This window comes from Pituophis catenifer, unplaced genomic scaffold, assembly GCF_029215685.1.
Source record: "Pituophis catenifer annectens isolate HBS135680 unplaced genomic scaffold, rPitCat1.0.hap2 SCAF_2, whole genome shotgun sequence".
In the NCBI taxonomy this organism is placed as follows: domain Eukaryota; kingdom Metazoa; phylum Chordata; class Lepidosauria; order Squamata; family Colubridae; genus Pituophis; species Pituophis catenifer.
In genome coordinates this window covers 261,834,478-261,859,663 of record NW_027256882.1, presented here as the reverse complement: position 1 = coordinate 261,859,663, position 25,186 = coordinate 261,834,478, and the positions used below count along the sequence as shown (strand labels likewise).

The following is a 25,186-nucleotide window of genomic DNA, read 5'->3' as shown; positions in this document are numbered from 1 at the left end:
ACCTTTAGGCCGATATGGATTAAATGCTAGGTATATATGGATTCAGGGGAAGCACCCAGATTCTGACCACCATTCTAAAAGAGTTCTTCCAGTTGAGGTGGCCTGATAGACTTGCCTCAGTCTATTATATTATGCTTTAATAACTGACTGGAAATAGCATCTTAACCATTTAGTTCATTATGTTGAGAATTTGTCCCCAGAAACCTAGGATGAACATATCAAACATATTACCATAAAAAAGATTCAGGGATCTGAACCAAAGTTTGGTTTATTAACTCTTAACTAGTTTGTCTATAAAAGGTAATTTATACTCCTGAATATTAAGGCATCCATTGAAACTTCTTTGGTTTAGGGCAGCTTGGTTGTCTCAGGAATTCTGGGAGTTGAAGTCCACAGGTTGTAAAAGAGCCACAATTGCCCATCCCTGGTTTAGGGCAGTGATGGCTAACTTTTTTGCCATTGCGTGCCAGGAGAGGGAGGTGAGTGGGGGAGATTCACACATGCGCGTTCCCACACCCATAATTCTAAATGAATTTTGAATATGAACAGGAGTTATTTATAGATTTAATAATTACAGAAAATTGATTTCAAGGCGGATAAAAATGTTGCTTTCATAGAAAAATAAGGATAAATATGAAATTGGATGAATTTAAGGAAAATTTATAATCCTGGAGAGAATATGTGAAAAGATATTTGTTGTAACACGTTTCTATTTCAAATTGGTGGGAGATATGGAGGAGAATATGTTGAAAAAGCAACCTATGTAATATGCTGTGAACCAGCTAAAATAAAACTTTTATAATAATAGATCTAGGAGGAAAGCATGCTGGTAATCAGCGACAATAGATTTAGGAGTGGAGGAGATTATGGTGGTAATCAGTGGAAGGAGTGAAGGATACTATGCTGAAGAACAGCTAAAATAAAATGCTGTGAACCAGCCAAATAAGTAGAGTTAAGAGTGGAGGAAAGCATGCTGGTAATCAGCGATTTAGGAGTGGAGGAGATTATGCTGGCAATCAGCGGGAGAAATGGAGGAGATTATGCTGGAAAACAGCTTGCTATGAACCAGCTAAATAATAGATTTAGGAGTGGAGGAGAATATGCTGGAAAATAACTAATTTAGTTGTGAATCAGCTAAATAATAGATTTAGGAGTAATGGAGAATATGCTGGAAATCAGCCAAAATAAAATAGATTGGGAATTAGATAAAATTATGGATGGAAACATGGAATGAATGATAATGTGAAACGATTCTGAAGTGATTTTATGTAAAATGAGAAGTGTATTTCATGACAAGAATAAGGAAATTAGACGTAAATCAGTAGAGGTTAAAATACAGATTTGATGAAATGGGTTTTAAGATTAAGGAATATATATGGAATTCTGATTGACAAAATGGAAAAAATTTAGAATGGTGTTTTTGGAAATGAAAGATTGTATATAAAAAGGAGCTGTGTTCATTTGTGATTTAAGATTTATGGTGATACAATAGAATGCCAAGTGTTTAGAATAAAATGTTAGATTGTATGATAAAAAATTGGTGATTTGATGTTTTTTTTTCTTTTTAAAGATGTAAATGGATGAAATTTGGAATCAAATTGGTTAAAGAAGTGTGGGCAATTGTACTTATCTAATACCAGACCAAACCTTAGCTCTTAAAAGATATATTTTATGTTTAAGATGTTTAAAAACAAATAAAATATTAAAAAAAAAGACAAAGAAACTTCTTTGGTTTAGTTTAGGGCAGTGATGGCTAACTTTTTTGCCATTGTGTGCCAGGAGAGGGAGGTGAGTGGGGGAGGTTCGCACATGCGCGTTCCCACACCCATAATTCTATGTGCCCTGCCCTGCGCATGCGTGCGCAACCCCCCCCTCCCCAGCCCCCCGCTCCTGGCAGGCAATGGCCTGGTAGGCCCATGTTCCTTTCTTACCTGGCTCCAGAACCTCTCTATGCATCTGGGAAGGGTGAAAACAGCCTTTCCCACTCCCTCGGAGGCCCTCAGAGGCCTGAAAGGGCCCATTTCCCAACTCCTGGTGGGACAGGAAGTGACTTTTTTGCTGTCACCAGCCTCTTAAAGCCTCTCTAGGAGTCTCTGGAGGCTGGGGACAGCAAAAAAGTCACTTCCTGTCCCACCAGGAGTTGGGAAATGGGCCCTTTCAGGCCACCGGACGGCCTCCGAGGGAGTGGGGAAGGCTGTTTTTGCCCTCCGCAGATGCATAGAGAGGATCTGGAGCCAGGTAAGAAAGAAAAACGGACCTCCCCCCCCCCCCCGGCTCTCCGGAGGCAGGAAACAGCTTGCTTCCCTATTTCTGGTGGGCCCAAAAGGCCTGAAAATCAGCTGGCCGGCGTGCACATGTGTGCCAGAGCTGAGCTGGCATGCCCACTGATATGGCTACGCGTGCCACATGTTCGCCATCATCGGTTTAGGATATATATTTTAACACCTCCTCTAGCCTCAAGTCTGTTCAGGCTTTATTAGTGTCCAGCCAAAGACATTTCTATTAGCTGCTTACTGATTGTCTTACTTCCTCTGTCAACTTCTAAACAGGCTAGGCAAAATCTTCCAATTTATACTTACTAGATCAGATGCCTTGTGCAGAAAAGAAAATGCAACAATCCAGGAATATTTAATTTCTTCTTTGTTTAAGCAAGTAACAACATGAAATGCTTATTAATTCAGTAAAATTGACTATAAAGAAATTCCAAATGTTGCAAATTTAAACTGAATATCCTACTCAACTAAACATTCAAATGAATATAGTAGAGGTGCAGACAATCGCAAGAAGTGGTTCATCTCAGTGGAAACTAATGATGGGGACCCACTGAATTTAGCCCCAAATTCTAGGCTGCCATACTCAAAAGACTCCAGATTGACAAAATGCTGTTTTCTGATTGGCTTCTTTACAAAATCTTATTGACATTCCTGAGTCTCAGTCAGTCCTTCTCAGGTCACATAGAAGGTCTTAGAATATTTTACCATTTTCAACATGTGTTTCTTAATTGCTATTCATCTTGATGTGTTTTTGACTGATTTTTCAAAGTGGTTCCAATTATCTCCATCCTCTTCTATAGCTTGTATCCAGTCCTGTTTGTCAAAGCCTGTGCTTCTATATAACATACTAAACTAACGTAACTGCTTTATATCATGCAAGAAAAGCCTTTTTTTCCAAAATGACTTCTCATAAGCATGTACTACCATTCTTTAAGCAGATTACAAAAGTAATTTAGCCTGAATACATAACAGGCACTCTTTAGACCAGATTGATTATTATCTGTGGAGCAAAGGGGGATCTATTACTGATGCTTTTTTTCCTTGTCTTTGTGTAGTGTGTGTGTGTAGTGTGTGTGTGTGGGGTTCATTGGCTTGGCTCAAAATTACTGTCAGCAGTTCTTTCATTTTTTTCCCTTTCATTTTTTCCTCTTTCTTTTCTTTAACCCTTTTTCCTTTCTTTTTATTCTTCCCAGCAGGATCATCCCTGCCAAAGCCACAAATGAATTTTCCTGGAATTTGTCAGGTTGTGTCTCCAATGGGGGTTGGGGATAAGCCAGAAGGCTGGTTTTGAGTGGCACACTAACACACTCTTCTGCCTTCCCATCAATTTTTCTTTCCTTAACTTCAATTGTTTCCAATTCTTGGAAACCGTCTGATTAAATCCGTGAAGTTTTCTTGGCAAGGTTTTTAGAAGTGGTTTGCCATTGCCTCCTTCCTAGGGCTGAGGGAATGTGACTAGCTCAAGTCACCCAGCTGGCTTTCTGCCTAAAATGGGACTAGAACTCACAGTCTCTTGGTATTTAGTTTGATGCTTTAACCACTGAACCAAAATGGTTTTCTTCTTTCTATCATATCCAACCAATAAGTCTGTGAATGCTTCTGTATTACTTCAGTGGCCAGACAAAGGAGTAGCAGTCTCCAATTTCTTCATTTGGTTCCTCTTGAGTAATTTTCTTCTCTGAACTCCCTCCTCCTCAAATCTCCCCAGGAAAGACCATGTTAAACTAAATTGGATTCTGACTTCCTCAGATCAAGCCTGCATAGTCACCACCCATTCCATGGTGAGTTTAAAGTCCAAGATTTTTAAAAAAGCCTTACTTAGTGAAAAAATATGAAGGAGAAAAGAGTGAGAACACTATATTGAGGGTATTTGCGGTGGGGGATGCTGATACAGTGAAATGTATCAGCATCTGATACAGTGAAATGAAAGAGCCTTGATAGTACAGTGGTCTAAGCACCCTGTTATTAACACAGCTGCCTGCAATTACAGCTGGTTCGAATCTCTCCAAGGCTCAAGGTTGACTCAGCCTTCCATCTTTTCTAAGGTAGGTGAAATGAGGACCCAGTTTGTGGGGGCAATAAGCTGACTTTGTATAAATATACAAAAGTATGAAGGCTATTGCTTAACGCATTGTAAGCCGCCCTGAGTCTCTGGAGAAGGGCGGCATATAAATCAAATTTAAAAAAATAAATAAATGTATAATTGATGTGTAAATGATGCTGCTTCCTGTTTCCCCTGTTCTCATTACTCTTTCTTTTCCAGATTTTAATCACATAGTCTAAATTAGGGGTCATCAACCTTGGCAACTTTAAGACATATGGACTTCAATTCCCAGAATTTCACAGCCAGCTTTGTCTTAAAGTTGCCAAGGTTGGAGACCCCTTGCCAAGGTTGGAGACCCCTAAATTGCAAAAGGGGTAAAGCCATGTCCCCAAATGAGGGAGACATACCCAGTCCCCACCCTCTGTTGCCCCCAACTTGCAATACCTTCCTTTTAAGAAAAGTCTGTTTAAGAAGGAAAGTACACTGTCCTTGGATGAAGAGGAAGGCTTACAGCTTGAGCAAGCTCTTTGCTTTGGAGATGTCAGTTTCTTATGAAAACCTTTGAGACCCTAGGTTTTCATTCCTCATTCCCTCTCAAGCAAAGAGAAGGAGTCCCTCATATCCCGATAGATCGCCTAAGGGACTTGTGAGCTGTAGAAGGGTTCCCTATAGCCAGCAATCTGGCCTGAAGTCTTCTGTTTCCTGATTTTTGGAAGTTCTGAGAAGCCCCTAAGACAATGAGGGTTATCCTCTCTCTGAAAACCAAACTCTTATTTCCTTCTCTGGATTATTGGATTATCTCAGTCCACCCACCCTTCCCTTCCTCTCTCCAATGGAGGGCATCATTGCTGGGCCAAACTTTTAACTGAGTCGCTCCTTCCAGAGTAAAGAGAGCATAGCCCAGACCACTGCCTTCGTGGCAAATACTAATCTGGAGAGTGCTCAATTGTCAGCCAGTGGCATGGTGGCTGGTGTGGACACCAGGGGGCAGTCCTACTTCAAGAACTGAATCTAGATCCTACATCCAAATCTGGCAAACTGTAGGGAAAGTGCTTAGATGAGATCTAAGTTTAAAGAAAGCCTCTCTCTAACAGCAGCAGAAGCAGCAACAGCAACAAAACATTAAGGCAAAGGCAGCAGAACATCAGGCTGTCCCTCTCATTTCCATTTCCAACTGTGTACGAAGTAAATTATGTGGCCCAGGAGCACAGATTGTCCTGGGAAGAGGCAAAGACCTCAAATATCTCATACTCATCTGAATGTCAGTCCAGAAAGACTTACTGACACGGCAAATCATTTCCAGGGAGTCTAGAAAGTGTCATACTATGTCCTTAACTGGAACATCAACCGCAGTGTGTTTGAGCAAATTATATTGATGTTTGGAGGACCAGCAAGTTCCCTACCAATAACCAGGCTATATGATTAATCTTGTGCATGAGAACTCTTGAGAACCGGCACAATGGATCTAGACCTACTACATGCCTTTCCAGTGATTTCTGAAATAGAGCCTGAACCTGAGTCTAATAGCATTGTTACCTGAATCGCTGCAGTTGTAGTAACACGGTTGGTAAGTGAATCTGGTTTCCCCATTGACTTTGCTTGTCAGAAGGTTGCAAAAGATGATTACATGACCCCAGGATACTGCAACCATCATAAATGTGAGTCATGTTGTGGTCCGACTGCAGAGCTGGCAGTGGAGTCGGACAGTGAGAAGGCTGGGGAGGAACATGAGCCAGTCCTGGAGTCTGGGGAAGGCCCGGACAAGGGCTCTGTGTCAGAGGCAGAGATGGGGCCAGGGCTATCTGGGAGTGATGCGCAGACTCCGGAGCCTCCAGAGTCAGACAGCAGAGAGGCAGAGGAACAGGAGGAGCCTGTTCCTAGTGCGCCCATGTGCAGAGCTGCACAGAAGGCATGAACAGTTAAAACAAAAGGGACGACTCGGGAGATGATTGGCCCTTCCCATAAGGCTTAAAAGAAAAGAAAAGGCACATGGGCACTTTGCAGGAAAGCAACATTGTTAATTCTGTTTCCAGTCGGCATTTCTGTTTGATTCTGGACTCTGTGTGACTTTGCCAAGTAGGTCTTTGGCAGGTCTTTTATCTCAAAGGAGATAAAAGTTGGTGATTATCCCGAAGGACTTCTCCTGAAGGACTTTTTGCAACTAATTGGGACTCAGCTGTGAATGAAAGTAATTCACATCTGTTGCAATAAAAGAAGTTTTTGGGACTACTCGTGTGTTTTAATGATTCAGTAAGCCTAGGTCACAACAAGTCGTCAAGCATCCAAATGTAAATCAAGTGACCATGGGGATTCTGCAATAGTCATAAGTGTAAAAAATGATCATAATTCACTATTTGCCGTTGTAACTTCGAACAGTCACTAAGTGAACTGTTGTAAAATTGAGGACTACCTGCATATGTCTGGAGATTGAGTGGGACTATCTTGTCAGCCAAGGGTGCTGTAGCCAAACCATACAGACCATTATAGCTTCCCCAGGATGCCACACTTGAGATTGACCAAAAGGGAGAAACCGTCAACAGTGTGAGTTTCTGCAGATGGGCCAAGGAAAATAAATTTCACCTTAGTTTCTACCACTATAGAAAAGCCTCAGCAAGGGACTCCAACCAAGCACCCTCAAATAGACAAGTCTCAGACCTCTCTTAGATTTCAGTAGTGGGACTCAAGGAAATTATCTCCTGTCAGGATCTTCCTGAGCTGTGATCTCCCTATTTGATGATTTGCTACCTACTCACTATCAGTTATGGGATCTTCAGCTAGTACTTCAAACCCTAATTTAAGACTTGTTTGAAATTTTAGACAGGTTAATCTTAGAGTAGGGATGTCAAACTCAATTTATTGGGGGCTGCATCAGGGTTGTGTTTGACCCCGGGGGGGGGGACAGGGGGCGTGGGCAGGGTAGGAGTGGCCAGCTCAACATCACTCCTGTTGGGAGTGCTTATGGTGACCTGAGTGGTCTGCCAGCAAAAAAAGGCTCCCGAGCTCCATTTTCGGTTGAAATGGCCTCCTGCAACCCTCTGCCAGTGAAAACGGAGCTCGGGAGCCCATTTTTGCTGGCAGAAGCACTGCGGGTTGTCCTTTCCAGGGCAGTCCTGCGGGCCAGATCTAAGTACCCTGCAGGCCGGATCCGGCCCCCGGGCCTTGAGTTTGACACCCATGTCTTAGAGCATCTGACTTACAAAGTACTGTTTCTAATAGCCTGAACCCTTTCAAGTGGATATCAGAAAGCATGGGCCCTCTCAGCAAAGAAAGTGTTCAGCATCATTCTGCTGGACACCATCATTCTGTGTTAGACCCAACTTTCATAACGTAAAGTGAAGTTGTTTTTCACCAGGGATCCGCCCTTCTGTCCTCCGATATCCCTACCTAGGCTTCAAAGCCTTACCAATCATAATCTCCAGGTGGATCAGGGTTTGCATCAAATTAACATATGAGACTCCAAATAAGCCCACCCCACAAAAACTTTTGGTGCTTTTGACTAGGATAACCACATTAGCTGTCCTCCACTTAAATGCCTCTGGCAGACAGCAACTACGGTAGTCCTCCATATTCTCCTTTATAAAGCATATAAATTTAACTTTCATAAATTGCAGGTTCCATTCAGTCAGGGAGAGTATTACAGAAATTAGTTCCCAGTGGGGATTAGGGGCCTTACAATTGTAAGATTCCACCCTTAGGAATAGCTTTGGTATGTCCCATTATAGAATTTCCTGGCTACACTGTATGAAAACAGCACATTTTTCTAGCTTTGCCTCCAGGGCTATTAGGAGGGAGATTCCCATTGTAGGATGCTCTCTGTAGACAAAGAACCATCGCAATAAATCCAATGGATAATTTTGTTTTCTGAAATCTTCAGTATTTTTGCCTTTTTTGAGGGGGTGGTCCATGAAAGAAACGGCAAGGAAGGAAGATCTTTATACTGAACTTCTGGAATGCAGATTGGTAACTTCTACTTCATTTCTTCTTCCTGAACATTTCAGTAATTGAAAATGATTGTAATTCATTCTCATTCATATTTTCTCTCTCTCTCTCTCTCTCTCTCTCTCTCTCTCTCTCTCCCTCCCTCCCTCCCTCCCTCCCTCCCTCCCTCCCTCCCTCCCTACCCTCTCCCTCTCTTTCATTCTAGGTTCTGTTTTGTGTTCTATTCTTAAAATAAGAATGACCAGAAACTTTATGTAGTGACTGATGATTGTCCTTTTTTGAGTCAGTCAACAATCACGATAGAAACTTCAGCTGTGATGTTCTGCTCCTTTTTGTTAAAATACTTATTTTTATTTCTTGTGTTTTAAATTGTGATCTTTAAATTGGTTTCTGTTCCTTAATTTGTTAACGATTTTAGGAAACTTTAATTAATAGAGAATACCTTTAAAATATATGATGGCTAGATGAAAAGTTACTTGTCAATTGTATACTGCTCAAAAAAATAAAGAGAACAAAGCAGGAGACATCCGAGATCTGAATGAATGAAATAGCCTTATTAAATATTTTGTTTTTTACATACAGTAGTTTATACACTGCTCAAACAACTAAAGGGAACACAAAACTACTGTATGCAACGAACAAAGTATTTAATAAGGCTATTTCATTCATTCAGATCTCGGTTGTTTTCTGCTTGTGTTCCCTTTATTTTTTTGAGCAGTGTACTTTAGCTGTAAGCTGTTTGGGAGAAGAGCAAAGTATTTTTGTGTGTGTGTGTAAAAGTTCATCCAGTTTACAATTTCCTCTTTAATCCTGGCTTAGTAACTTTTTTAGAAATGAAGTGCATATCATCTGGAACATCATTGGCACATTTTGTTTGTTATTTTTGTTATGGCAAAAAGTCCCATTGCATTTCCTGTCTCTAGATTAACCGGTCCATAGTTTGAAATGCTCTCCTGGTATGTGTGAACCCAGCCTTTTATATTTCTACTGAAGTCCTTTAAAGGATGTTAGTCTGAGGCTCAGGCAGTCAATCCAACAGGTGGGCCTTCTACGTTATGGTGGACTTTTTAGAACTCTGATTTTGGAGGTCCCTGCCTCAGCTTGCATTTCTTAACAGCAATAGCAATAGCACTTAGATTTATATAAAGCTTCACAGTGCTTTACAGCCCTCTCTAAGAGGTTTACAGAGTGAGCATATTGCCCCCAACAATCTGGGTCTTCGTTTTATTGACTTCGGAAGGATGGAAGGCTGAATCAACCTTGAGCTGGTCAGGATTGAAGGAATTGAACTCCTAGCAAGCTAGCCTGCAGCAATATTATATTCTAAGCACTGGGTCACTATAGCTCTTAATTTTTAGGGTTCATCCTTTGTGCAGGCATTTTTATCTTTTGTGTGTTTGATAGTAACTGCCATGTGCCTGTTGCTGCACATTCTATTGTTTATATTTTGTTATTTCATTTTGTTTCTAAGAAAACAGAGTACACAAAATAATATAATGTATTTCAAATAAACAACAATGGAGAGCAGGAGAATACGCATGTTGCTTCTTCATGTGAAACAATGTTGTGTTATTTTGTTGTAACCTATACAATAAGTGTCAGGGTGAAGAGCAAACTTCGTAACATTTTTCTCTTGCTGTAATTTTGAAAAACATAATTACTTTGCTAGAAAATTTGAACCTTAATCCATTTTTTGTTAAATTATCAAATTTCAGGAAATTATTTTAAAGCAAATATCTAGATGGAAGGTTGCAAAATAGATGTGGTGTTACTTTGATTTTTCAAAGTATGATACCATTCCCCAATCTCCTTAGGGTACCATATTTTTCAGAGTATAAGAGGCACCTTTTCCCCCCCTAAAAGGGGGAGAAAATTTGGGTGCATCTTATACACTGTATGTAGCCCCGCCCACCCACTGGCCCCCACCCTCTGGCCTCTGCCTCGCAGCAGTTACCTCCTTGCAAGCAAACAGCAAAAAGAAACATTTCCTTTCAGCTTCAGCACAGCCTAATTAGCACAAGTTGATTGGATCGGCTTCCCAACCTCAGCTGATTTGCTCTCAGCTGTTTTGCGCAGGGCTTTGCTGCTTGCTGCAAAGAGGTAAATTGCTGGAGCAGATTTTTTTTTTCCTTGTGCTTATCAAGCTATGCTGAAAACAAAAATGAAAGTAAAGCAGGTTGTTTGCTACAAAGAGGCAAAATTGCTCAGAGGCAGAGGGAGATTTCTTTTTCTTCTTTTCCTCACCAAAAAAGGTAGGTGTGTCTTATACTCCGAAAAATACGGTATATAGATTGTTATAATCAAATTTATATACAGAATAATACAATTACTGGTGCAGTAATTAAAATGTGGTGGGACTTTCCAGTCCCACTCTCCATTTAACTGGAACTCATTGAAGGCTTTTTGCAGACTACTGTCTACTGGCATGGTTGTTGTTGGTGAGGAAACAGAGAAAGACAATTTCATATACCCTGCTATGAGCTCCTTAAAGGAAAGGCAGGATCTAAAAGAGCTCCAAAAAAGATGGAGTGGGTTATCTGAGAGCATGTAGATCTAGCTGCAGTATCTTGAAACAGGGCACAGTTTTTTTTTTAATGTCCTCTTTCAGAGCTTGCAAATTAAACAAACATAGTAACTAATTTTGCACTATAAGTCTTGGGCATTAGGGGAAACATTTGATTTTGCTTTCCAAGTTCAAGAATGGAAGTAGGGAGAATATAGTTTTAAATAAAGATTATTATCAATTGCATAATAACAAAAGAACTGACTTTCCCCCAAACTTAAATTATGTTACTAAATTTTTTTAAAGATAACAAATGCATTTTTATATAGAGGATATTTTATTTCTCTTGTATTAATGAAGCTTAGTACAATTTTTTCAGCTCTATGTTTGCATTTTGCATTGGCTTCAGTTGTTTATTTTGATCTGATTGTCCCTGTCATAGATACAGTATATGTTGGTTGAAAATTGGGTTGGATAGTGTGAGTTAAATGTTTTCTCTGCCTGATATAGAGATACATTCTGATAGAATAAGATTTGAAGATATATTTAATTCCTTGCGCAAGGAGAATTAAAGAGTTGAGAGTTTATTTTAAGTGTTCTCACTTAATGACCTGCACGGTCCTCGCTTAATGATCGTAGCCAGCACTGCTGAAACTCCTGTCCCTAAGTGGTATGGTAACATGATGTGTTTTATGATCGTGTTGCTTAGCAATGGCCATTCCAGTCCCAATTGCTTTTGTAAACTGAAGACTACATGTATATCCTCATGAGCTGCTGTATGTATACTTTAGATAATATGTTCTGAGTGGATACAAAAAATGAGTAGGATGGTATGCAGTTTTTTTATTTATAAGTAGTTTTCTCCAATTTCGCACCTTGAGGATGTGTTGGAACTAAGTTTCAAATCCTAGCCTGTAATTGTTAAATGTGTTGCAGTTCCTAAACATCTGGAGACTATCAGTTTGTGGGTGGGCTTCTCCTATGTACATACAACTTTTAAAAATCCCATTTGGATTCCTAAGATGAAATGATTATAGTAATAATTCTGTATGTGTTTGTGAACTCTCCCTAAGGAATGGCCTTCCCTGTGGATCTCCTGGATAACTACAGTCATGAAGATCTTGAGAATTCTGGAGAGGATTATCTATCTGAACTAAGATGTGGCGATCCTGAAAATCCAGAATATCTCTCTCTTGTTGATAATATCAAGGTAAGATTGGAATCATTGCTATTTCATTTTAATGTTTACAGATATTCTTTATTTGTATAATTTTAGATGGTTTTCAAAATCCCTTTCCAGATTCCTGAAACTGTGTTGTCAGATAGGTAATGAGCACTCACTGCTGGCTCGCTAGTCACCATCTAGACTAGGAAGAAAAAACTCAACAAATAATCTCCAGTACAAGAGAATATATGTAGCACAGCACTGAACTGTGAAATCCTTGGTGCACTCTGAGCTTGGTTGTTTGCTTGCAGAAATGTCATTACTTGACCAGTTAACATCATTAGTGCTATTGAATATGTGGTTTGCTGTCTGTTTATATCAGGGGTGAAATCCAGCAGGTTCTGGAGAACCAGTGTCGGAAATTTTGAGTAGTTCGGAGAACCGGCAAATGCCACCTTTGGCTGGCCCCAGGGGGGGGGGAGAATGGAGATTTTGCAATATCCTTCCCCCAGGAATGGGGTGGGAATGGAGATTTTGCAGTATCCTTCCCCTGCCACGCCCACCAAGCACACCACCCCCACCAAGCCACCCCCACAGAACTGGTAGTAAAAAAAATTGGATTTCACCACTGATTTATATGCAACAGCTTGCTCTGCCAGTGTTGGTGAGGGGTCTTAAACCATTTTTACATGCCATTCAAAAGTGACAGTAAGAAAACTAAGAAGGAAGTAAAAATAACTAGAACACATCCTCTCCAGCAGCCATCAACTCCAGGCAAAAAAAATATCAAAAGATAAACAATGCTCTTATTAAGAAACTACTAAATAGTTTCTTCAACTACTTGTGGTGAAACTAGTCCTACCAACACTAGAAGGGCAAGCAACTGAATATAAATAGGGAGCAATGTACACACCTTCTAGCACTGATGAAGTTACCTAGTTGAGTAATGAAATGTCTGCAAACAAATAACCAAGCTCAGAGAGAATCAAGAATTCCACAGTCTTCTGTTATTGCTGTTTCAGAAGTTTAACAGCTGGACTTTGATTTTTAGATTGTAGCCTTGAGTCCTTAATAATTGATTCAGCAAAACAAAAGGCCAGTGCTTACTATTTTGTGTGTTCTTTTGCCATTTTATCTTAGCCTTTAAATGATGGAAGGTTATGGCAACTGAATTTATTATTGTTTCCATTATACGTCTGAATGATTTGTTTTATTTATTTATTCAATTTAATTTATTTAATATTTAATAATATGTATGCCAGCCATCTTTACAACTCGAGGAAGCTTATGATAAATAACTATGAAATATTTATATAAACAAAACCAGTTAAAGCTAGTAAATACTGTTAATAAATTATTGCTAGTGTTAGGCATATTTTTGTCATTTAATGGACTGATTTCACCATTTTGTCATCAAAAAAAATCATCAGAATCATCAGGGGCGCATCTGATCTCTGCAGGGAAGCTTTTCCCCACAAAGGGGCTACTGCTCAGAGTATCATTCTTGGGTCCCAGCTCTCCCCCACCCCAAGTCTTTTGAGGATGGGTAACTAAAGCATTCTTTCCCAATTAGATTGTATAGGGTGGGCATATTGTTGCTCCTGAATGAAACAAAGCTCTAAGTCGAGTGTCGAACTGGTGGGCCCGGGGCCGGATGCATCATGCACAGGCTACATCCCCCCCGACTACTCAAAGGCAAAAAAGTCACGATACATCACATGATGTCATGTAATGTGATTGAGTTTGACACCCGTGCTCTTAAGTCAAAGTGGATCATACATATGATGACCAGCATCTTGACTTCAGCATAGAAGCCTACTGGCAGCTAAAGTAGATAATATTCTGCTAAATTGACTAATGCCAGTCCAAAAGCAACCACTGTATTATGTACCAGCTACCACTTCCTTCAAGGACAGCTCCACATAGAAAGAATTGCATTAGTTTGATAACCAGGGCATGAGTCTCTCTCTTTAATGTCTCTTGGTTCAAGAATAAACTGTGTCAGCAATTTCCAAATCCAAATGAATAGAAATAACAATGATGAACTTTTTCTCTCTCTCTCTCTTAGGTTCCAATTTGTTTGTCAACTGTAGGCTTCATCCCCCTTTATGGCGGAGAAGAAAGACACAAAGTCCTTGCTTTATTTGCACCGGAGGATTCACTTGCAGGTTTCTCTTACATTTTGAATTGTAACTGTGTACTTTTTTGATCTGAGTTACTCTTTTTTCGGTTCCCATGTTGTATGTTGCTTTTGATAAGAAGGGTTTAGAAATACTGTAGAAATCATGATAAAACGGGGGGGGGGGGGGCAATTGAAACTGGGCAAAAAGCCTTTTGGTGCGAATAGCTTCTCCCTTCCAGTTTTCTAATGTTTGAAAGACTTGATTCAATCATTGATTGCATGTAGAACCCACAGATCTTTTGAAAATGAACATATGATGGGATAACCTAGCTGGGAAGTGACTGCTTCTAACATGGAATCGATCCCAGCTTTTTAAGAAATGCATTTACTGAACATACATTTAGTATTATAATTAAGAATAAAACTAATGTGAAATATATATCTCTACAACCAATTATATTTATTTACTAGACATAATTAGAATTGAAAGACCGAACACATTCTTACTTTACATTCTTTTCCTCTTTGAGCTGTTGCCTTGTTTCTGGCTGATCAGTGGTGGACTATCGATGATATTTTGAGAACATCATCTCCTTCTAGAGAAGGACTTCTACGGGTAAATAAAGTTGTACCTCTAGTAAAGTGTTTGATAATGAAATCTAAATCTTAGCATAAATAAAAGAAATGTCTGGCTTATTCAAGTGTGCAGTCTGATTTATTTGGAATAGAATTGCCTGTGTATACACTTTAAGCTGTGTCAAGCATTTTGAATTGTAGTGATGAATAGTTTATAATATGGACAATGCCTCAAATAAGGATTTATGACTGCAACTGTTTTATATTTCTAGCATCTCTCATAATTGGTCATGCAGGCTAGGACTCCTGGGATTTGCACTTCAGCTGTTTCTTACTGTTTTACTGTATAATCCAAGATAACTTCACTCAAATTATTTTACTTCAATGAATTCCAAGCTCTGAAGAATTAGCAGTCTGATCCCAACATTATAGGATTTATATGTTTTCTTTCTGTATCCTCATTTTTGAGCCACTTTAAATCAACTTCATAATACAGGATTGCCCTACTAGGTTTTTATCCATTCCTCATTTTTATTTTATTAATAGACATGTATATTTACTTTCTCCTAAACTGTTTGAGGTGCTTTAGAAATGTAAGCAAATTAACGAATAACTAAAACCATAATCAAAAATAAAACCCCATTTTGCTTTCATTCTTTTGGAAGTATAAATGTGGATTTTAACTATATGAGCCTTCTGGCTATGTTTTTAATTCATATGTATTTTTGTAGGCGAAAACAATAGGGGAGAGAGTGGTTCTTTATGTGCTCAACAGAATAATTTATCGTAAACAAGAAATTGAGAAAAACGAGGTCCTGTTCCTTTGCCATGGTAGCCACGATTATGCAAAAATTCTGTGGAAGAAAGGAATGGCTATTGGTTTCTATTCTATTAAACTGCCAGGTAAGACTATTCTTTCAAATGGAAAAAGTAATTTAATGTGAGGCCAAAAAAAAAAGTCCATCTTTTAACTTCACTTGCAAAGAACTAGTCTATGTCCACAATTCCCTTGCATTTTTATTTTGTAAATGGCAAGGAATACTTTTACCTATTCAGAAAAAAACATTCTTTAGGAGCTGGTTGTGGTTATTAGTGATGATGGTGGGGATTGCTGTTGGTGAAACTGCTTATCAACCTGACTACTATCCCTGAAGGTAGCATAAAATTGTCTTTATAGAAATCATATAGTTCTAGGAGCCTAGGAAACAGCTTTATAACAAAATAAATTTATAGAAAGAGGTGATCTTTAAAGTTTTCTAGTTCAGAAAAAAAATGTTTACACTTATCTTGATGAGTTTCATTTTATTGGCTCCAACCCAAGCTTCTACTGCAGCTGTGCATTGATATAGCATTTGTCTTACAATCTGACAAAAGTTTATGGAAGGTTTTGGGCTTCCATTCATGATTCTATATCTTCAGAGCAGTCTGAGCATGGATGTCAAGCTTCTCAGCACTGTATCTGTGATTAATCATGTTGGTTCAGACTGAGATATGCTGGTAGCATTATGCACATTATGAGAATATAAGTTTATTTCAGTTCTCAATGCCAAATATAGGCACTCAAAGTTGGAAATCAATGAAAAAAGGAAATTAGAGAAGGAAATTAAATTCTTACAGAATAAGCTAGGGTTACGTCCTCAGCTCTCAAATCTACTTACCCAGATTTAATTTATCCAGTTGAGTGAGATTTTTTTTTATAAAAGTTTTTTTTAGTTTTTTTAGACAAACACATACAAACATACAATGTATTTTCTTTGAACAGAGTATTTGGCCAGTTCACAAATTTAAACAATATTTAGTCATTTCAATTAAATTTACAATTTCTATATTTCCTTTTTGCCATAGGTATTCCTTATCTATTTAAAAAAAAAAAAAACCAATAGTACCCTTCATTCTCATCTCTAATCTTAATCAAATTCAATTTTTCCCTTCTATCTATATTATACCCCTTCCCATTGTCATCTATTTTTATATCTATCCTCAACATTTGTTGGTTATGTAACATTACAATTGTTTAATATAAATCCAACATTTTAGTATAAATCAGTTAATTATATAACTATCTTTTTTATTATTATTAATCAGTATGAACTCACAGTTGAGTGAGATTTAATGTTACCAACTCTTTTGCTAATTCTTGACATCTTAAATTAAATCCTATTTAAAGTTATAGGCTCATTTCCCTGTCTTTACAGACTGCTAAGGGATAGGACAGATCACCAGTGACTTTGTTCCTTTATTGCTATTCTCACATGGAGAATACATCTATTTTAATTGAGGGCCTCAATGCAGACTTCCCTTTCTTCTTTCTTATTCTAAGCAGAAAACAATCCTCCTTTGTTCAGTTTAAAACTGCAATAGTTTTAAAAAGGCCATGTAATGAATGGCTAAAGAACCTTGGTGAATTAGTAATGATTGCTTGTTCTCTCTTCCTCTCTCTTTCTCTCTCCCTCCCTCTCTTAATTTCTAAGGAAATCAGTTGCCAAGTGCAACAAATTATATGGCCTTGACAGCTCTTAGAAACTTGATATTTGGCCAGATGGCTCTCCCTTGTGCCATGACTTGCCAAACCTTGGGGGAGGGTAAAGAGCAGATGGCAAGGGATTCTTTTGTTTTGATTGCTGATATTTGGACTTTCTTGAATAATTTTGTGCAGAGTTTTTAGACAGGTTAGAGGGTGATTTGCCTATTTTTGGAATTGTACATTCCTATTAGTAGAGAGCAGTTTTGCCTAACCTGCTCCTTTGTTACTTGCAGGCTGGAGCAGTGAGGATCAAATTCCATAGTAGGTTGCTTTCATACTACTTGCTCCTAGTTTGCCAACCCTGATTGCATTTAGGGTTGTCACCTGTATTCATGTCATCAGTTTGATAATGCCTGTTCTGGAATAGCTATGGTAGCAATAAGAAGATAACACACCCCCTCCACCCCCCAGATTCTTGACAAAGTTTAGGAAAGACTGAGATTTTGTTCCTGGGTATAAAAGGATTTTTTTAAAAAAACAACAACTGATTTCATAATGCATAACCTGACCTTTTAGCTTATTCTAATTTGAAGAATGTGAAGAGCCAATTAAAAACTTAATATGCTCATTAGGCCTACAAACTTTTCTTTGGATTTTGCTTGAGTTACATGCACAATAATCAGGACAGGTCCAATGGAGAGGACAAAAGATCCCCTTATAATGATCTAAAAGAATGTGATGGACTTTAGAAGAGGGTGATGGATTGCATGGCCAATATTATGGAGCCAACTATTGTCATTAAAGTTCAAAAACATATTTTTATCAGTCTTTTAAAGTTTAAGGCTTTTATAGATTTTATGCATTTTATTATTGTTGCCCAGAGCCCTTGGTATGTATATTTGAAAACTTATTTTAGGGAAATAAAATGCCTCAGGTATGTAAAAATGACTCTTCTGAAATGCTAATTAGAATTGGCTGTTGTGTTTGCAGGGAGCATTTGTAGTGCTTTTCTTACTCAGAGCTACCAGCTTCCTGTTCTGGACACAATGTTTGTGAGGAAGAAGCATCAGAACAAAGACTTTGGCCTTCTGATGCTGGAAGATTTTGTGGATTCTTTCACAGAAGATGCCCTTGGTTTGCGTTTCCCTCTGACATCTTTCATGCGTACTGGTAAGACCTGCAAGATACTTCAGAATGTTCACTGTTTGCAATTTAGGAATAGAGTTTGATATTCTGAACGGATATTGCATATCTCAGTTATCAGAACATATTTTTTTTTTTTGCATTCTTGCTACTATCATTTATTTTAGCTTCAAGTTCATCCTTATACACACAAGACACAAATATCTGAGAAATTTAGATAAGGCCTGTAATCTTTTAAGAACATTTTTAAAGGATTCCCTGAGTTTTAACATCCTAGGTATTGAATTGCTTATATTCAGCACTGCTTTCATTGGTATATTATGCAAGGCAAACATTTAGCAGTCCAAGAGCTATCTGTGGCTTTTAAAGCAGTTGTATTCAAGTAGGATAGGTGTACTGCATGTACCTGTTCTCTACAAACTGTAGAGTGCTCTTGTGCTTCTGTTTGTGACACAGTTAGGTTTTTAATGCTCCCTTTAAAGCAAATGCTAAAATAAATGCTAAAATTCCATATTTCGGGGGAGAGGTGGGAAGCTTGTAAAATAAAATAAAAACAAATCTGTATGATGGATGGTTTACTGAATGAGTTCTATTTATCTTGCTCAGCTTGCCAGAAGTACTTCGAAAGGTATCCAGGGGATCGTGACCTTCTGTGGGAAGTTGAAGGCATAGGCCACTGGCACCAGCGAACACCTATAGCTACTGTTTTGCAGAGAGAAAGTTTAAAATTCAAAGGTAGGAGATATTGACATATAATGCAGTTGGATAAAAAATAGATACTGAGAATTTTTTACTAGCCTGTGGGTGTTTTCCTGAGGTTCTAGAAAGATTTCTGCTTTTTAAGAACAGCAAAGACAAACTTCCTTACAAATCAAGCTGTGGAACTGAAGGAAGTTGCTTGGGGTAAGGGAACCAGAACAGATTTGGTGGTGGAAGATTATTGTGTTGCTGTAAAAACCAAAGTCCCAGCTTCCAGGTCTAGGACAACCTGCTGTGGCTAACTCACCGTTGCCATGGGAACCCGCGGTGAGGTGTCCTGTAGTGAGTTGTCCCGTGGCAAGAGGGCCACAGCGAGTTGTCCCATTCCGGCCTTCCAGATAGGCTCCGAGTTCTGTGCTGTAAGGACTACTGTAAACTTTTCTACAGTTGTCCAAATGGAAGTTCTGTAATGGTTCTATTGGAAAAGAAAACAGAGCCTGCTCTTTTAGTTAGCTTAAGTCTGCCCACAGAAAAAGACAAAAAAGAAATTTATTATTAACAGATACTGCGGGATAATATTTTGTAATGGTTACATTTTTAATTTTTTTTTCCTATGAACAAGAAGCCTTGCAAATAGAAGCTAACACTTCCCAGAATGAGGAACGGTTTCTGCACTCTTCCACAGATAACAGCCCATCGCATGAACAGGCAGTTGACCCCAGTGAAACACATTTAAGTGTAGGTATAAAATAGCTTCCTTTGAATTATTTAGTACCTGCTCTGTGTTTTATATTACGCCTATGGTTTTATTAAATTTACCTTTTCAAAATCCTTAATGTTTTTACTGAAGTGGGAAAATGGGAAACTTCTTACAATATCCAATGTAACTTGCATTGCTTTGTCCACTACCCAGAGTTTATAATATTGTTGTGCAAATGAAGTATACATTTGGAATTAGACTTGAAGCAGTCATGTTTAGTGCTGCTTCTGTTTACAGGCTGCAAAGAAGGCCTCAGATTGTGTAGCACTGGGGTAAGCAGGCAGAAAAAGGCAGAAGGCAACTACAGATGCATCCTGATTTTAATTCAGTTTCAGCAGTGTGTGACATTCCTCCAAATTCCACTGTCAAAAATCATCGGGAAATTGCATTTTATAGGTGTGATTTTTCAATTTTCAGCAGTAAAAATAAGATTGAAGCCTTTAATCCCTCCCCACCATTCAAATCTATAAAAAGCATAGAGGAAAAAAGATTGAACCTCACTTAGCTACATTAACAATATTTTCCTAATAGATTATCTCGGACTGTACAGATGAGGGTTCTGGTGGAATATAGCTTAAACATTTTGTATTTCTCCTTCAGTTCTCTCATATATGTTAAATTTCCAGGTTTTTCTCCCTTTTTCTTCTCTCTTTAAATTCTGTATTTATTTTAATTTTTTATATTGATGTTTTGTTAAGTAAAAAATTGGTATGGATATGTAGCTGAATGAATGGAAGATATCTATTAGCAGTGGCTTATTTTAAAGAGTTTTGGTTTTATGTAACTTAAATCATCCTGTTTTAGGTTGATCTCCATACAAATAAAGATGGCTTTGATGTATACGAAGGTACCTCTGAAGGTAAAAAAAAATGCAGTATGCATCTTTTTTGGAAAAGATTCTTCTTCTATTATTCACTTCGTTCATGAATGCATATGATTAGACGAAGTACTTCAAAAGGAAGCTTATTAATAGAGGAGCCCTCAACTGACACTCTCTCCTTCTCCCTCTCCCTCCCTCTCTCTCTCTCCATCCATCAAAGAAAGGGCAAAACTGGCACACAATTTGTACTTGTGCAGGGGTCCTCCCAGCCACAGCTGCTACTTGTTTTTTTAACAAGTCCAGAAAGACCCCATAGTTGTGCACCGGTCTTGAATGGGAAGTGCAGTCCCATTCAAGACCAAGGATGGTAATATCCCCTGACACAGAGGGCCAAACAGCCACATCAACTTAGTTTTGAATCAAAATCTGTTCCACTCCATACAGATACAAACAGCCTCCAGACATCAGATTGAAATACTTCAAAATTGGCACATCAGATGTTTAACTGCTTTACAGAGTGCGGTAAAAATACCTCCTAGGCATTAGTAACACATTGTTAAAGCAATTATATATTTTGAATTTGTCGTATATCTTGGTATTATTTGTATAATACCAGTTAAGTTAAGTTTTGAGGTGGTTTTTCCTTCTCCAGAACTTACTGCTTTACCAATTCCTACTCGATCACGAAGCAATCATCTGAAACGTCCAAAGTTGGGGAAAAGAATTCAAGAACCTGGAGTTTCTGAAACTGAAGATGTAAATACTTCTCAAACATCGGGAAACAGGTACGGGATGTGATTTAATAAAATTACAAATGAAAAATCTCTGAATATGCCTCGCACGTATTTGTACAGAAAGACAGTATGTCTGAATAATATATATTTATTACTGTTAAACTGTGAAATTCAGTACATGAATGTAAAGCTGCATAAAACTTAGCATCAGTAGCAGGGCAATACTTTTTATGAAATTCAATCAAAGTAGTAAAAAGCAGTCTTGCAAGTTTTAAAGTTTTTCACCAGGAAAGACGTTACAAAAAGCTCAGGATTGGGAAGAAACAAAAAGAGTTTAAATATTAGACTAGATATTTCATCTGTGATGACTGTAAGTCATAATCCATCCCAAGTTGAGGATGGAAGACACTAGGCAGGTATTGTCAGTGTTGTGTTATAAAATAGCATTCTTGGATTTCCTGGTCTCCAAATAATTTGTTCTTAGTATTTTTCCTGCATGCTTGAATAACCCAGCAGATCTGAAGGTGCCAACAATTGTTCTTTGCGAGTAAATAATGTATATAACTTAATACAGTCCGAAAAATCAAGTTATGTGCATTTCAGTATTGCTCAGTTGCTATTGGCTGTTTTACATGTATTTTTGTTGTTTCTCTTGTTGCATAGATTGGATCCTATTACTCAGGTATCTGAACATTCAGAAGAATTGATAGATGAGATGGAAGAAAAAGTAATGGACAATGAGCAGGAAAAGTTAGTGGAGAATTCAAAACAATCAGTCCAAGAAACACTCCAGCAGTGTATTCCATCAGAGAAGCAAGATGATAGAGAGGTACGATGATACCTTTAAAAATACATATTATTTATTACTAGTATTTTTAATCCTGTCTCTGTGACAAGTTGTCTTCCATAAGATCACAAACCATTTTTAAAAAGTGGCATTCCTTGCCATAAAGTTTAGCAAATAGGAATATAAAGATATACAGGATGGAGAGGGGGAAAAGGAGGGGACTGACCTGCAAAGAAAGTTGGAAGAAAGATACAAATAATAATACTCAGTTTTGCCAAGTGTGATCTTTCTTTGTTGACATCCTTTTTGAACAGTGGTTAAAAATCAAGTAACTACACAGATACACCAATCAGCAGGAGAGTCCCTCTTAAAAATGCTTTCTGTTTCTGAGTCAGTTGGGTACACAGGAAAGAGCCTTTGCCTGGATTGTTGTCCAACCAGAAGATATATCAGAACACAACTTCTGATAGAAGTTTCCCCCATTCCAAATTTAGAAAAGGAATCAAGCCATTTTTCTTTAGCCAGGTCTTTTCACTTGAAGTTAATTATTTTCACTAATTGTGCTTTGTTTTTGTTGTTTAATTTTTTCAGTGCCCTAGGACAGAGGTGGGATTCACTCACCTTCCCTACCAGTTTGCAAATGTAAGCTCGCAGGTGCCGCCTCTGCGCATGCACATGGCTTTCCGTGCAGGTGCAATACTTGCACATTACGTCTGGGTGGGTGGGCGGAGCCTCTCACAGTCACCACTACCAGTTCGCCCAAACCAAACAGAACCGGCTGAATCCCACCTCTGTCCTAGGAGCAAAAATGTAGGAATTCAGTTAAAATGAGTGATACCTAGGATCAAGTCAACAAACTGTGGAGAAATTGATAATTCTTCCTGGCAGAGAAATAGGTCATACAGTATACTGTACTCTTTCTTTAGTTTATGGTTATCTCTCTTTCACCTGGATGATGTTCCTTAAAAGTCACAGGATATAGTCTTTGGCTCATGACAGAAGCCAGATTGATTGGTAAACCTATTTCTATCCATTATTAGAAATAAAGTATTATGATAGCTTTTATTTAACATTGGCCTTGGCTGTCTATACAGAAAGTAATAGTTGAGAAGACTTTACAAAACTCTTAAGATTCAAAAAGGACTTAGGTACAGAGCTGCAGTCATCCCTGAAATTGTTTTCACCCCTCTCATTTTGGATATAGTGGAAATAAGAGAGTGCATTCAAGAAATAATTATTCAGAGAAGTCTTCAGGACTACAGTGTGAATGTGTGTGTCTAAATTCTTCTGGTTGATTCTATATGGATGCATCACTTCGATGTGCTCATGTGGTTTTTTTTTTTTTTTTTTAGGAAACAGATATAGAGCCAATTAATGGAGAGATAATGGAAAATGCTATCAAGGTATCAATAGTGACTGAAGGATCAACAACAAATGAAGTTCTGGATGGAGAGTCAAAGTTACAATCAGACAGTTCAGAAGAAGCAACTTTAACTTTACTTGTCCCACTAATCCTTGATTCTTCAGGAAAATCCACTGAAGACAGTGATGACAATATTTCAGATAAGGTGAGGGAATGATAAAACAATGTTTTCAGACTATTTTACACTTGGCCCCTAATTTAATAGCTTTTAATACCAGGCAATGGATTTTATTTTGTTCTTCCAAAACTTTGAATTTTAAGTTCTTATTTAGGTTGCAGTATGATCTCCCAGTTATCTTTATCACCGTTTTCTTTGTCTCTCTTCACTTTTCTTGTTGTAGTTATTTCATCTGCTTTTCTTCTTACGTACTCATTTTAAACATTGCAGTATATTGAATGGAAATTCATTTGGGAAATGTTCTGCTTTAACAAATGAAACAGTGTTTGCATTTCAGTTTACCCACATTTAACACTTCCATTTGAAAATGACTGTTCCATCCATCTCTGCTTCTTCGTCCATGCTGGGTTTTATATGGAGACTTCAGACTTGTCTCATCTTTACTATTGGCCTAATTTTTCTCTGGTTGAGCCTTAAAGTGAACATTTTAGAGAACATATTTTAGCTTTAAGCTAATATACCTAATAGAAATCTATGGCAGAAGCATTGTGAGAATGAATGAAGCAAAGAAATATTCTTTGGATTAAAAGCAACATCTTATGATATTGCAGAGTTTTGTAGTGTTCTATATATATTTGACTTACAGTGGTGCTTGCTTTCTTCCTTAGGTTGAGAATTTGGCAGATTCTGAGCTGCCAGCAGAAGAGGAGCAGGTTACACAAAGGAAAAGAGGAAATGCCGATCCTGTTTCAGCAGCAGAAAAAGAATCTTCTAATAATGGTCTTTCAAACTCAGTAGCAGGTGAAGTTCCAGAAGATGCCATTTCTGAAAATGTCTCTCCCAACACCACCTCTTCCTTGGAAGAGCAAAGCGAAGAGGGCGGATCTGACTCCCCAGAAGCCCCCATTGCTCTGGGTCAGGGGGCTCTGATGATGGTTGAATTGGAGGACATCTCTTACCAACAACATTCTGAAGGACAAAAGAACCAAATGGATGAACAGTCTGAAGAGTCAGCTGAGCCAGTGTCTGAGAGAGCTGCTGACAGCAGTTCAGAAGAAGCAGAAATTGAGGTGCCCGTAGTAGACAGGCGGACCTTACGAAGAAAGGCTAAAGGATACAAAGGCCCACCTAAGAAAAAAGGAAAACTAATTTGAACAGAATTGTGGTCAACCTATAAATGGGAATGATTGCCATTTTCATTGTGTTTGTTTCTTCACAGAAAAAGCTGTAAAATTACATACCACTTTAGGATACACATGTATTTAAATACTGGAATCATTCCCAGTTTTTTATAGTCTGTTACTTATTTTGTTGTTTAACCACTACATAAAAGGAACTGAATTGATATGGAAGTAAATGTCTACTTTTGCTAAACAATAATCATAAAGACACCAGAATTTAAAGTGGGGACAGTAACTATAAACCAATTATTTTGGAGATGTTGAAAGTCCTAACAGATGCCACCTTAACAATTGTATTGTTAAGCTGCCTCAAGTGGTTATTTGTAATCCCTCGTGTACAATAACAGATAATTTGTGAAGTGTCAGGCATTTTCTTCATCCCTAAATGGTTACAGTAATTGCACACCTTGATGCTTTTTCAAGCTTATCAGGGAT

General features: G+C 38.2%; 1 protein-coding gene across 1 annotated transcript; it reads left to right on the top strand.

Annotated features, from left to right (window-relative positions):
* Nucleotides 1-8,267: 8,267 nt before the first annotated feature.
* FAM169A (family with sequence similarity 169 member A) lies at nucleotides 8,268-24,724 on the top strand. The gene is made up of 13 exons (XM_070935823.1): nucleotides 8,268-8,277; nucleotides 11,833-11,969; nucleotides 13,993-14,092; nucleotides 14,577-14,662; nucleotides 15,354-15,525; nucleotides 18,077-18,256; nucleotides 18,836-18,964; nucleotides 19,551-19,666; nucleotides 20,493-20,547; nucleotides 21,161-21,293; nucleotides 21,906-22,071; nucleotides 23,382-23,597; nucleotides 24,239-24,724. The coding sequence occupies exons 1-13, from the start codon at nucleotides 8,268-8,270 to the stop codon at nucleotides 24,722-24,724; spliced, it is 1,986 nt and encodes a 661-aa protein (XP_070791924.1).
* Nucleotides 24,725-25,186: the final 462 nt, after the last annotated feature.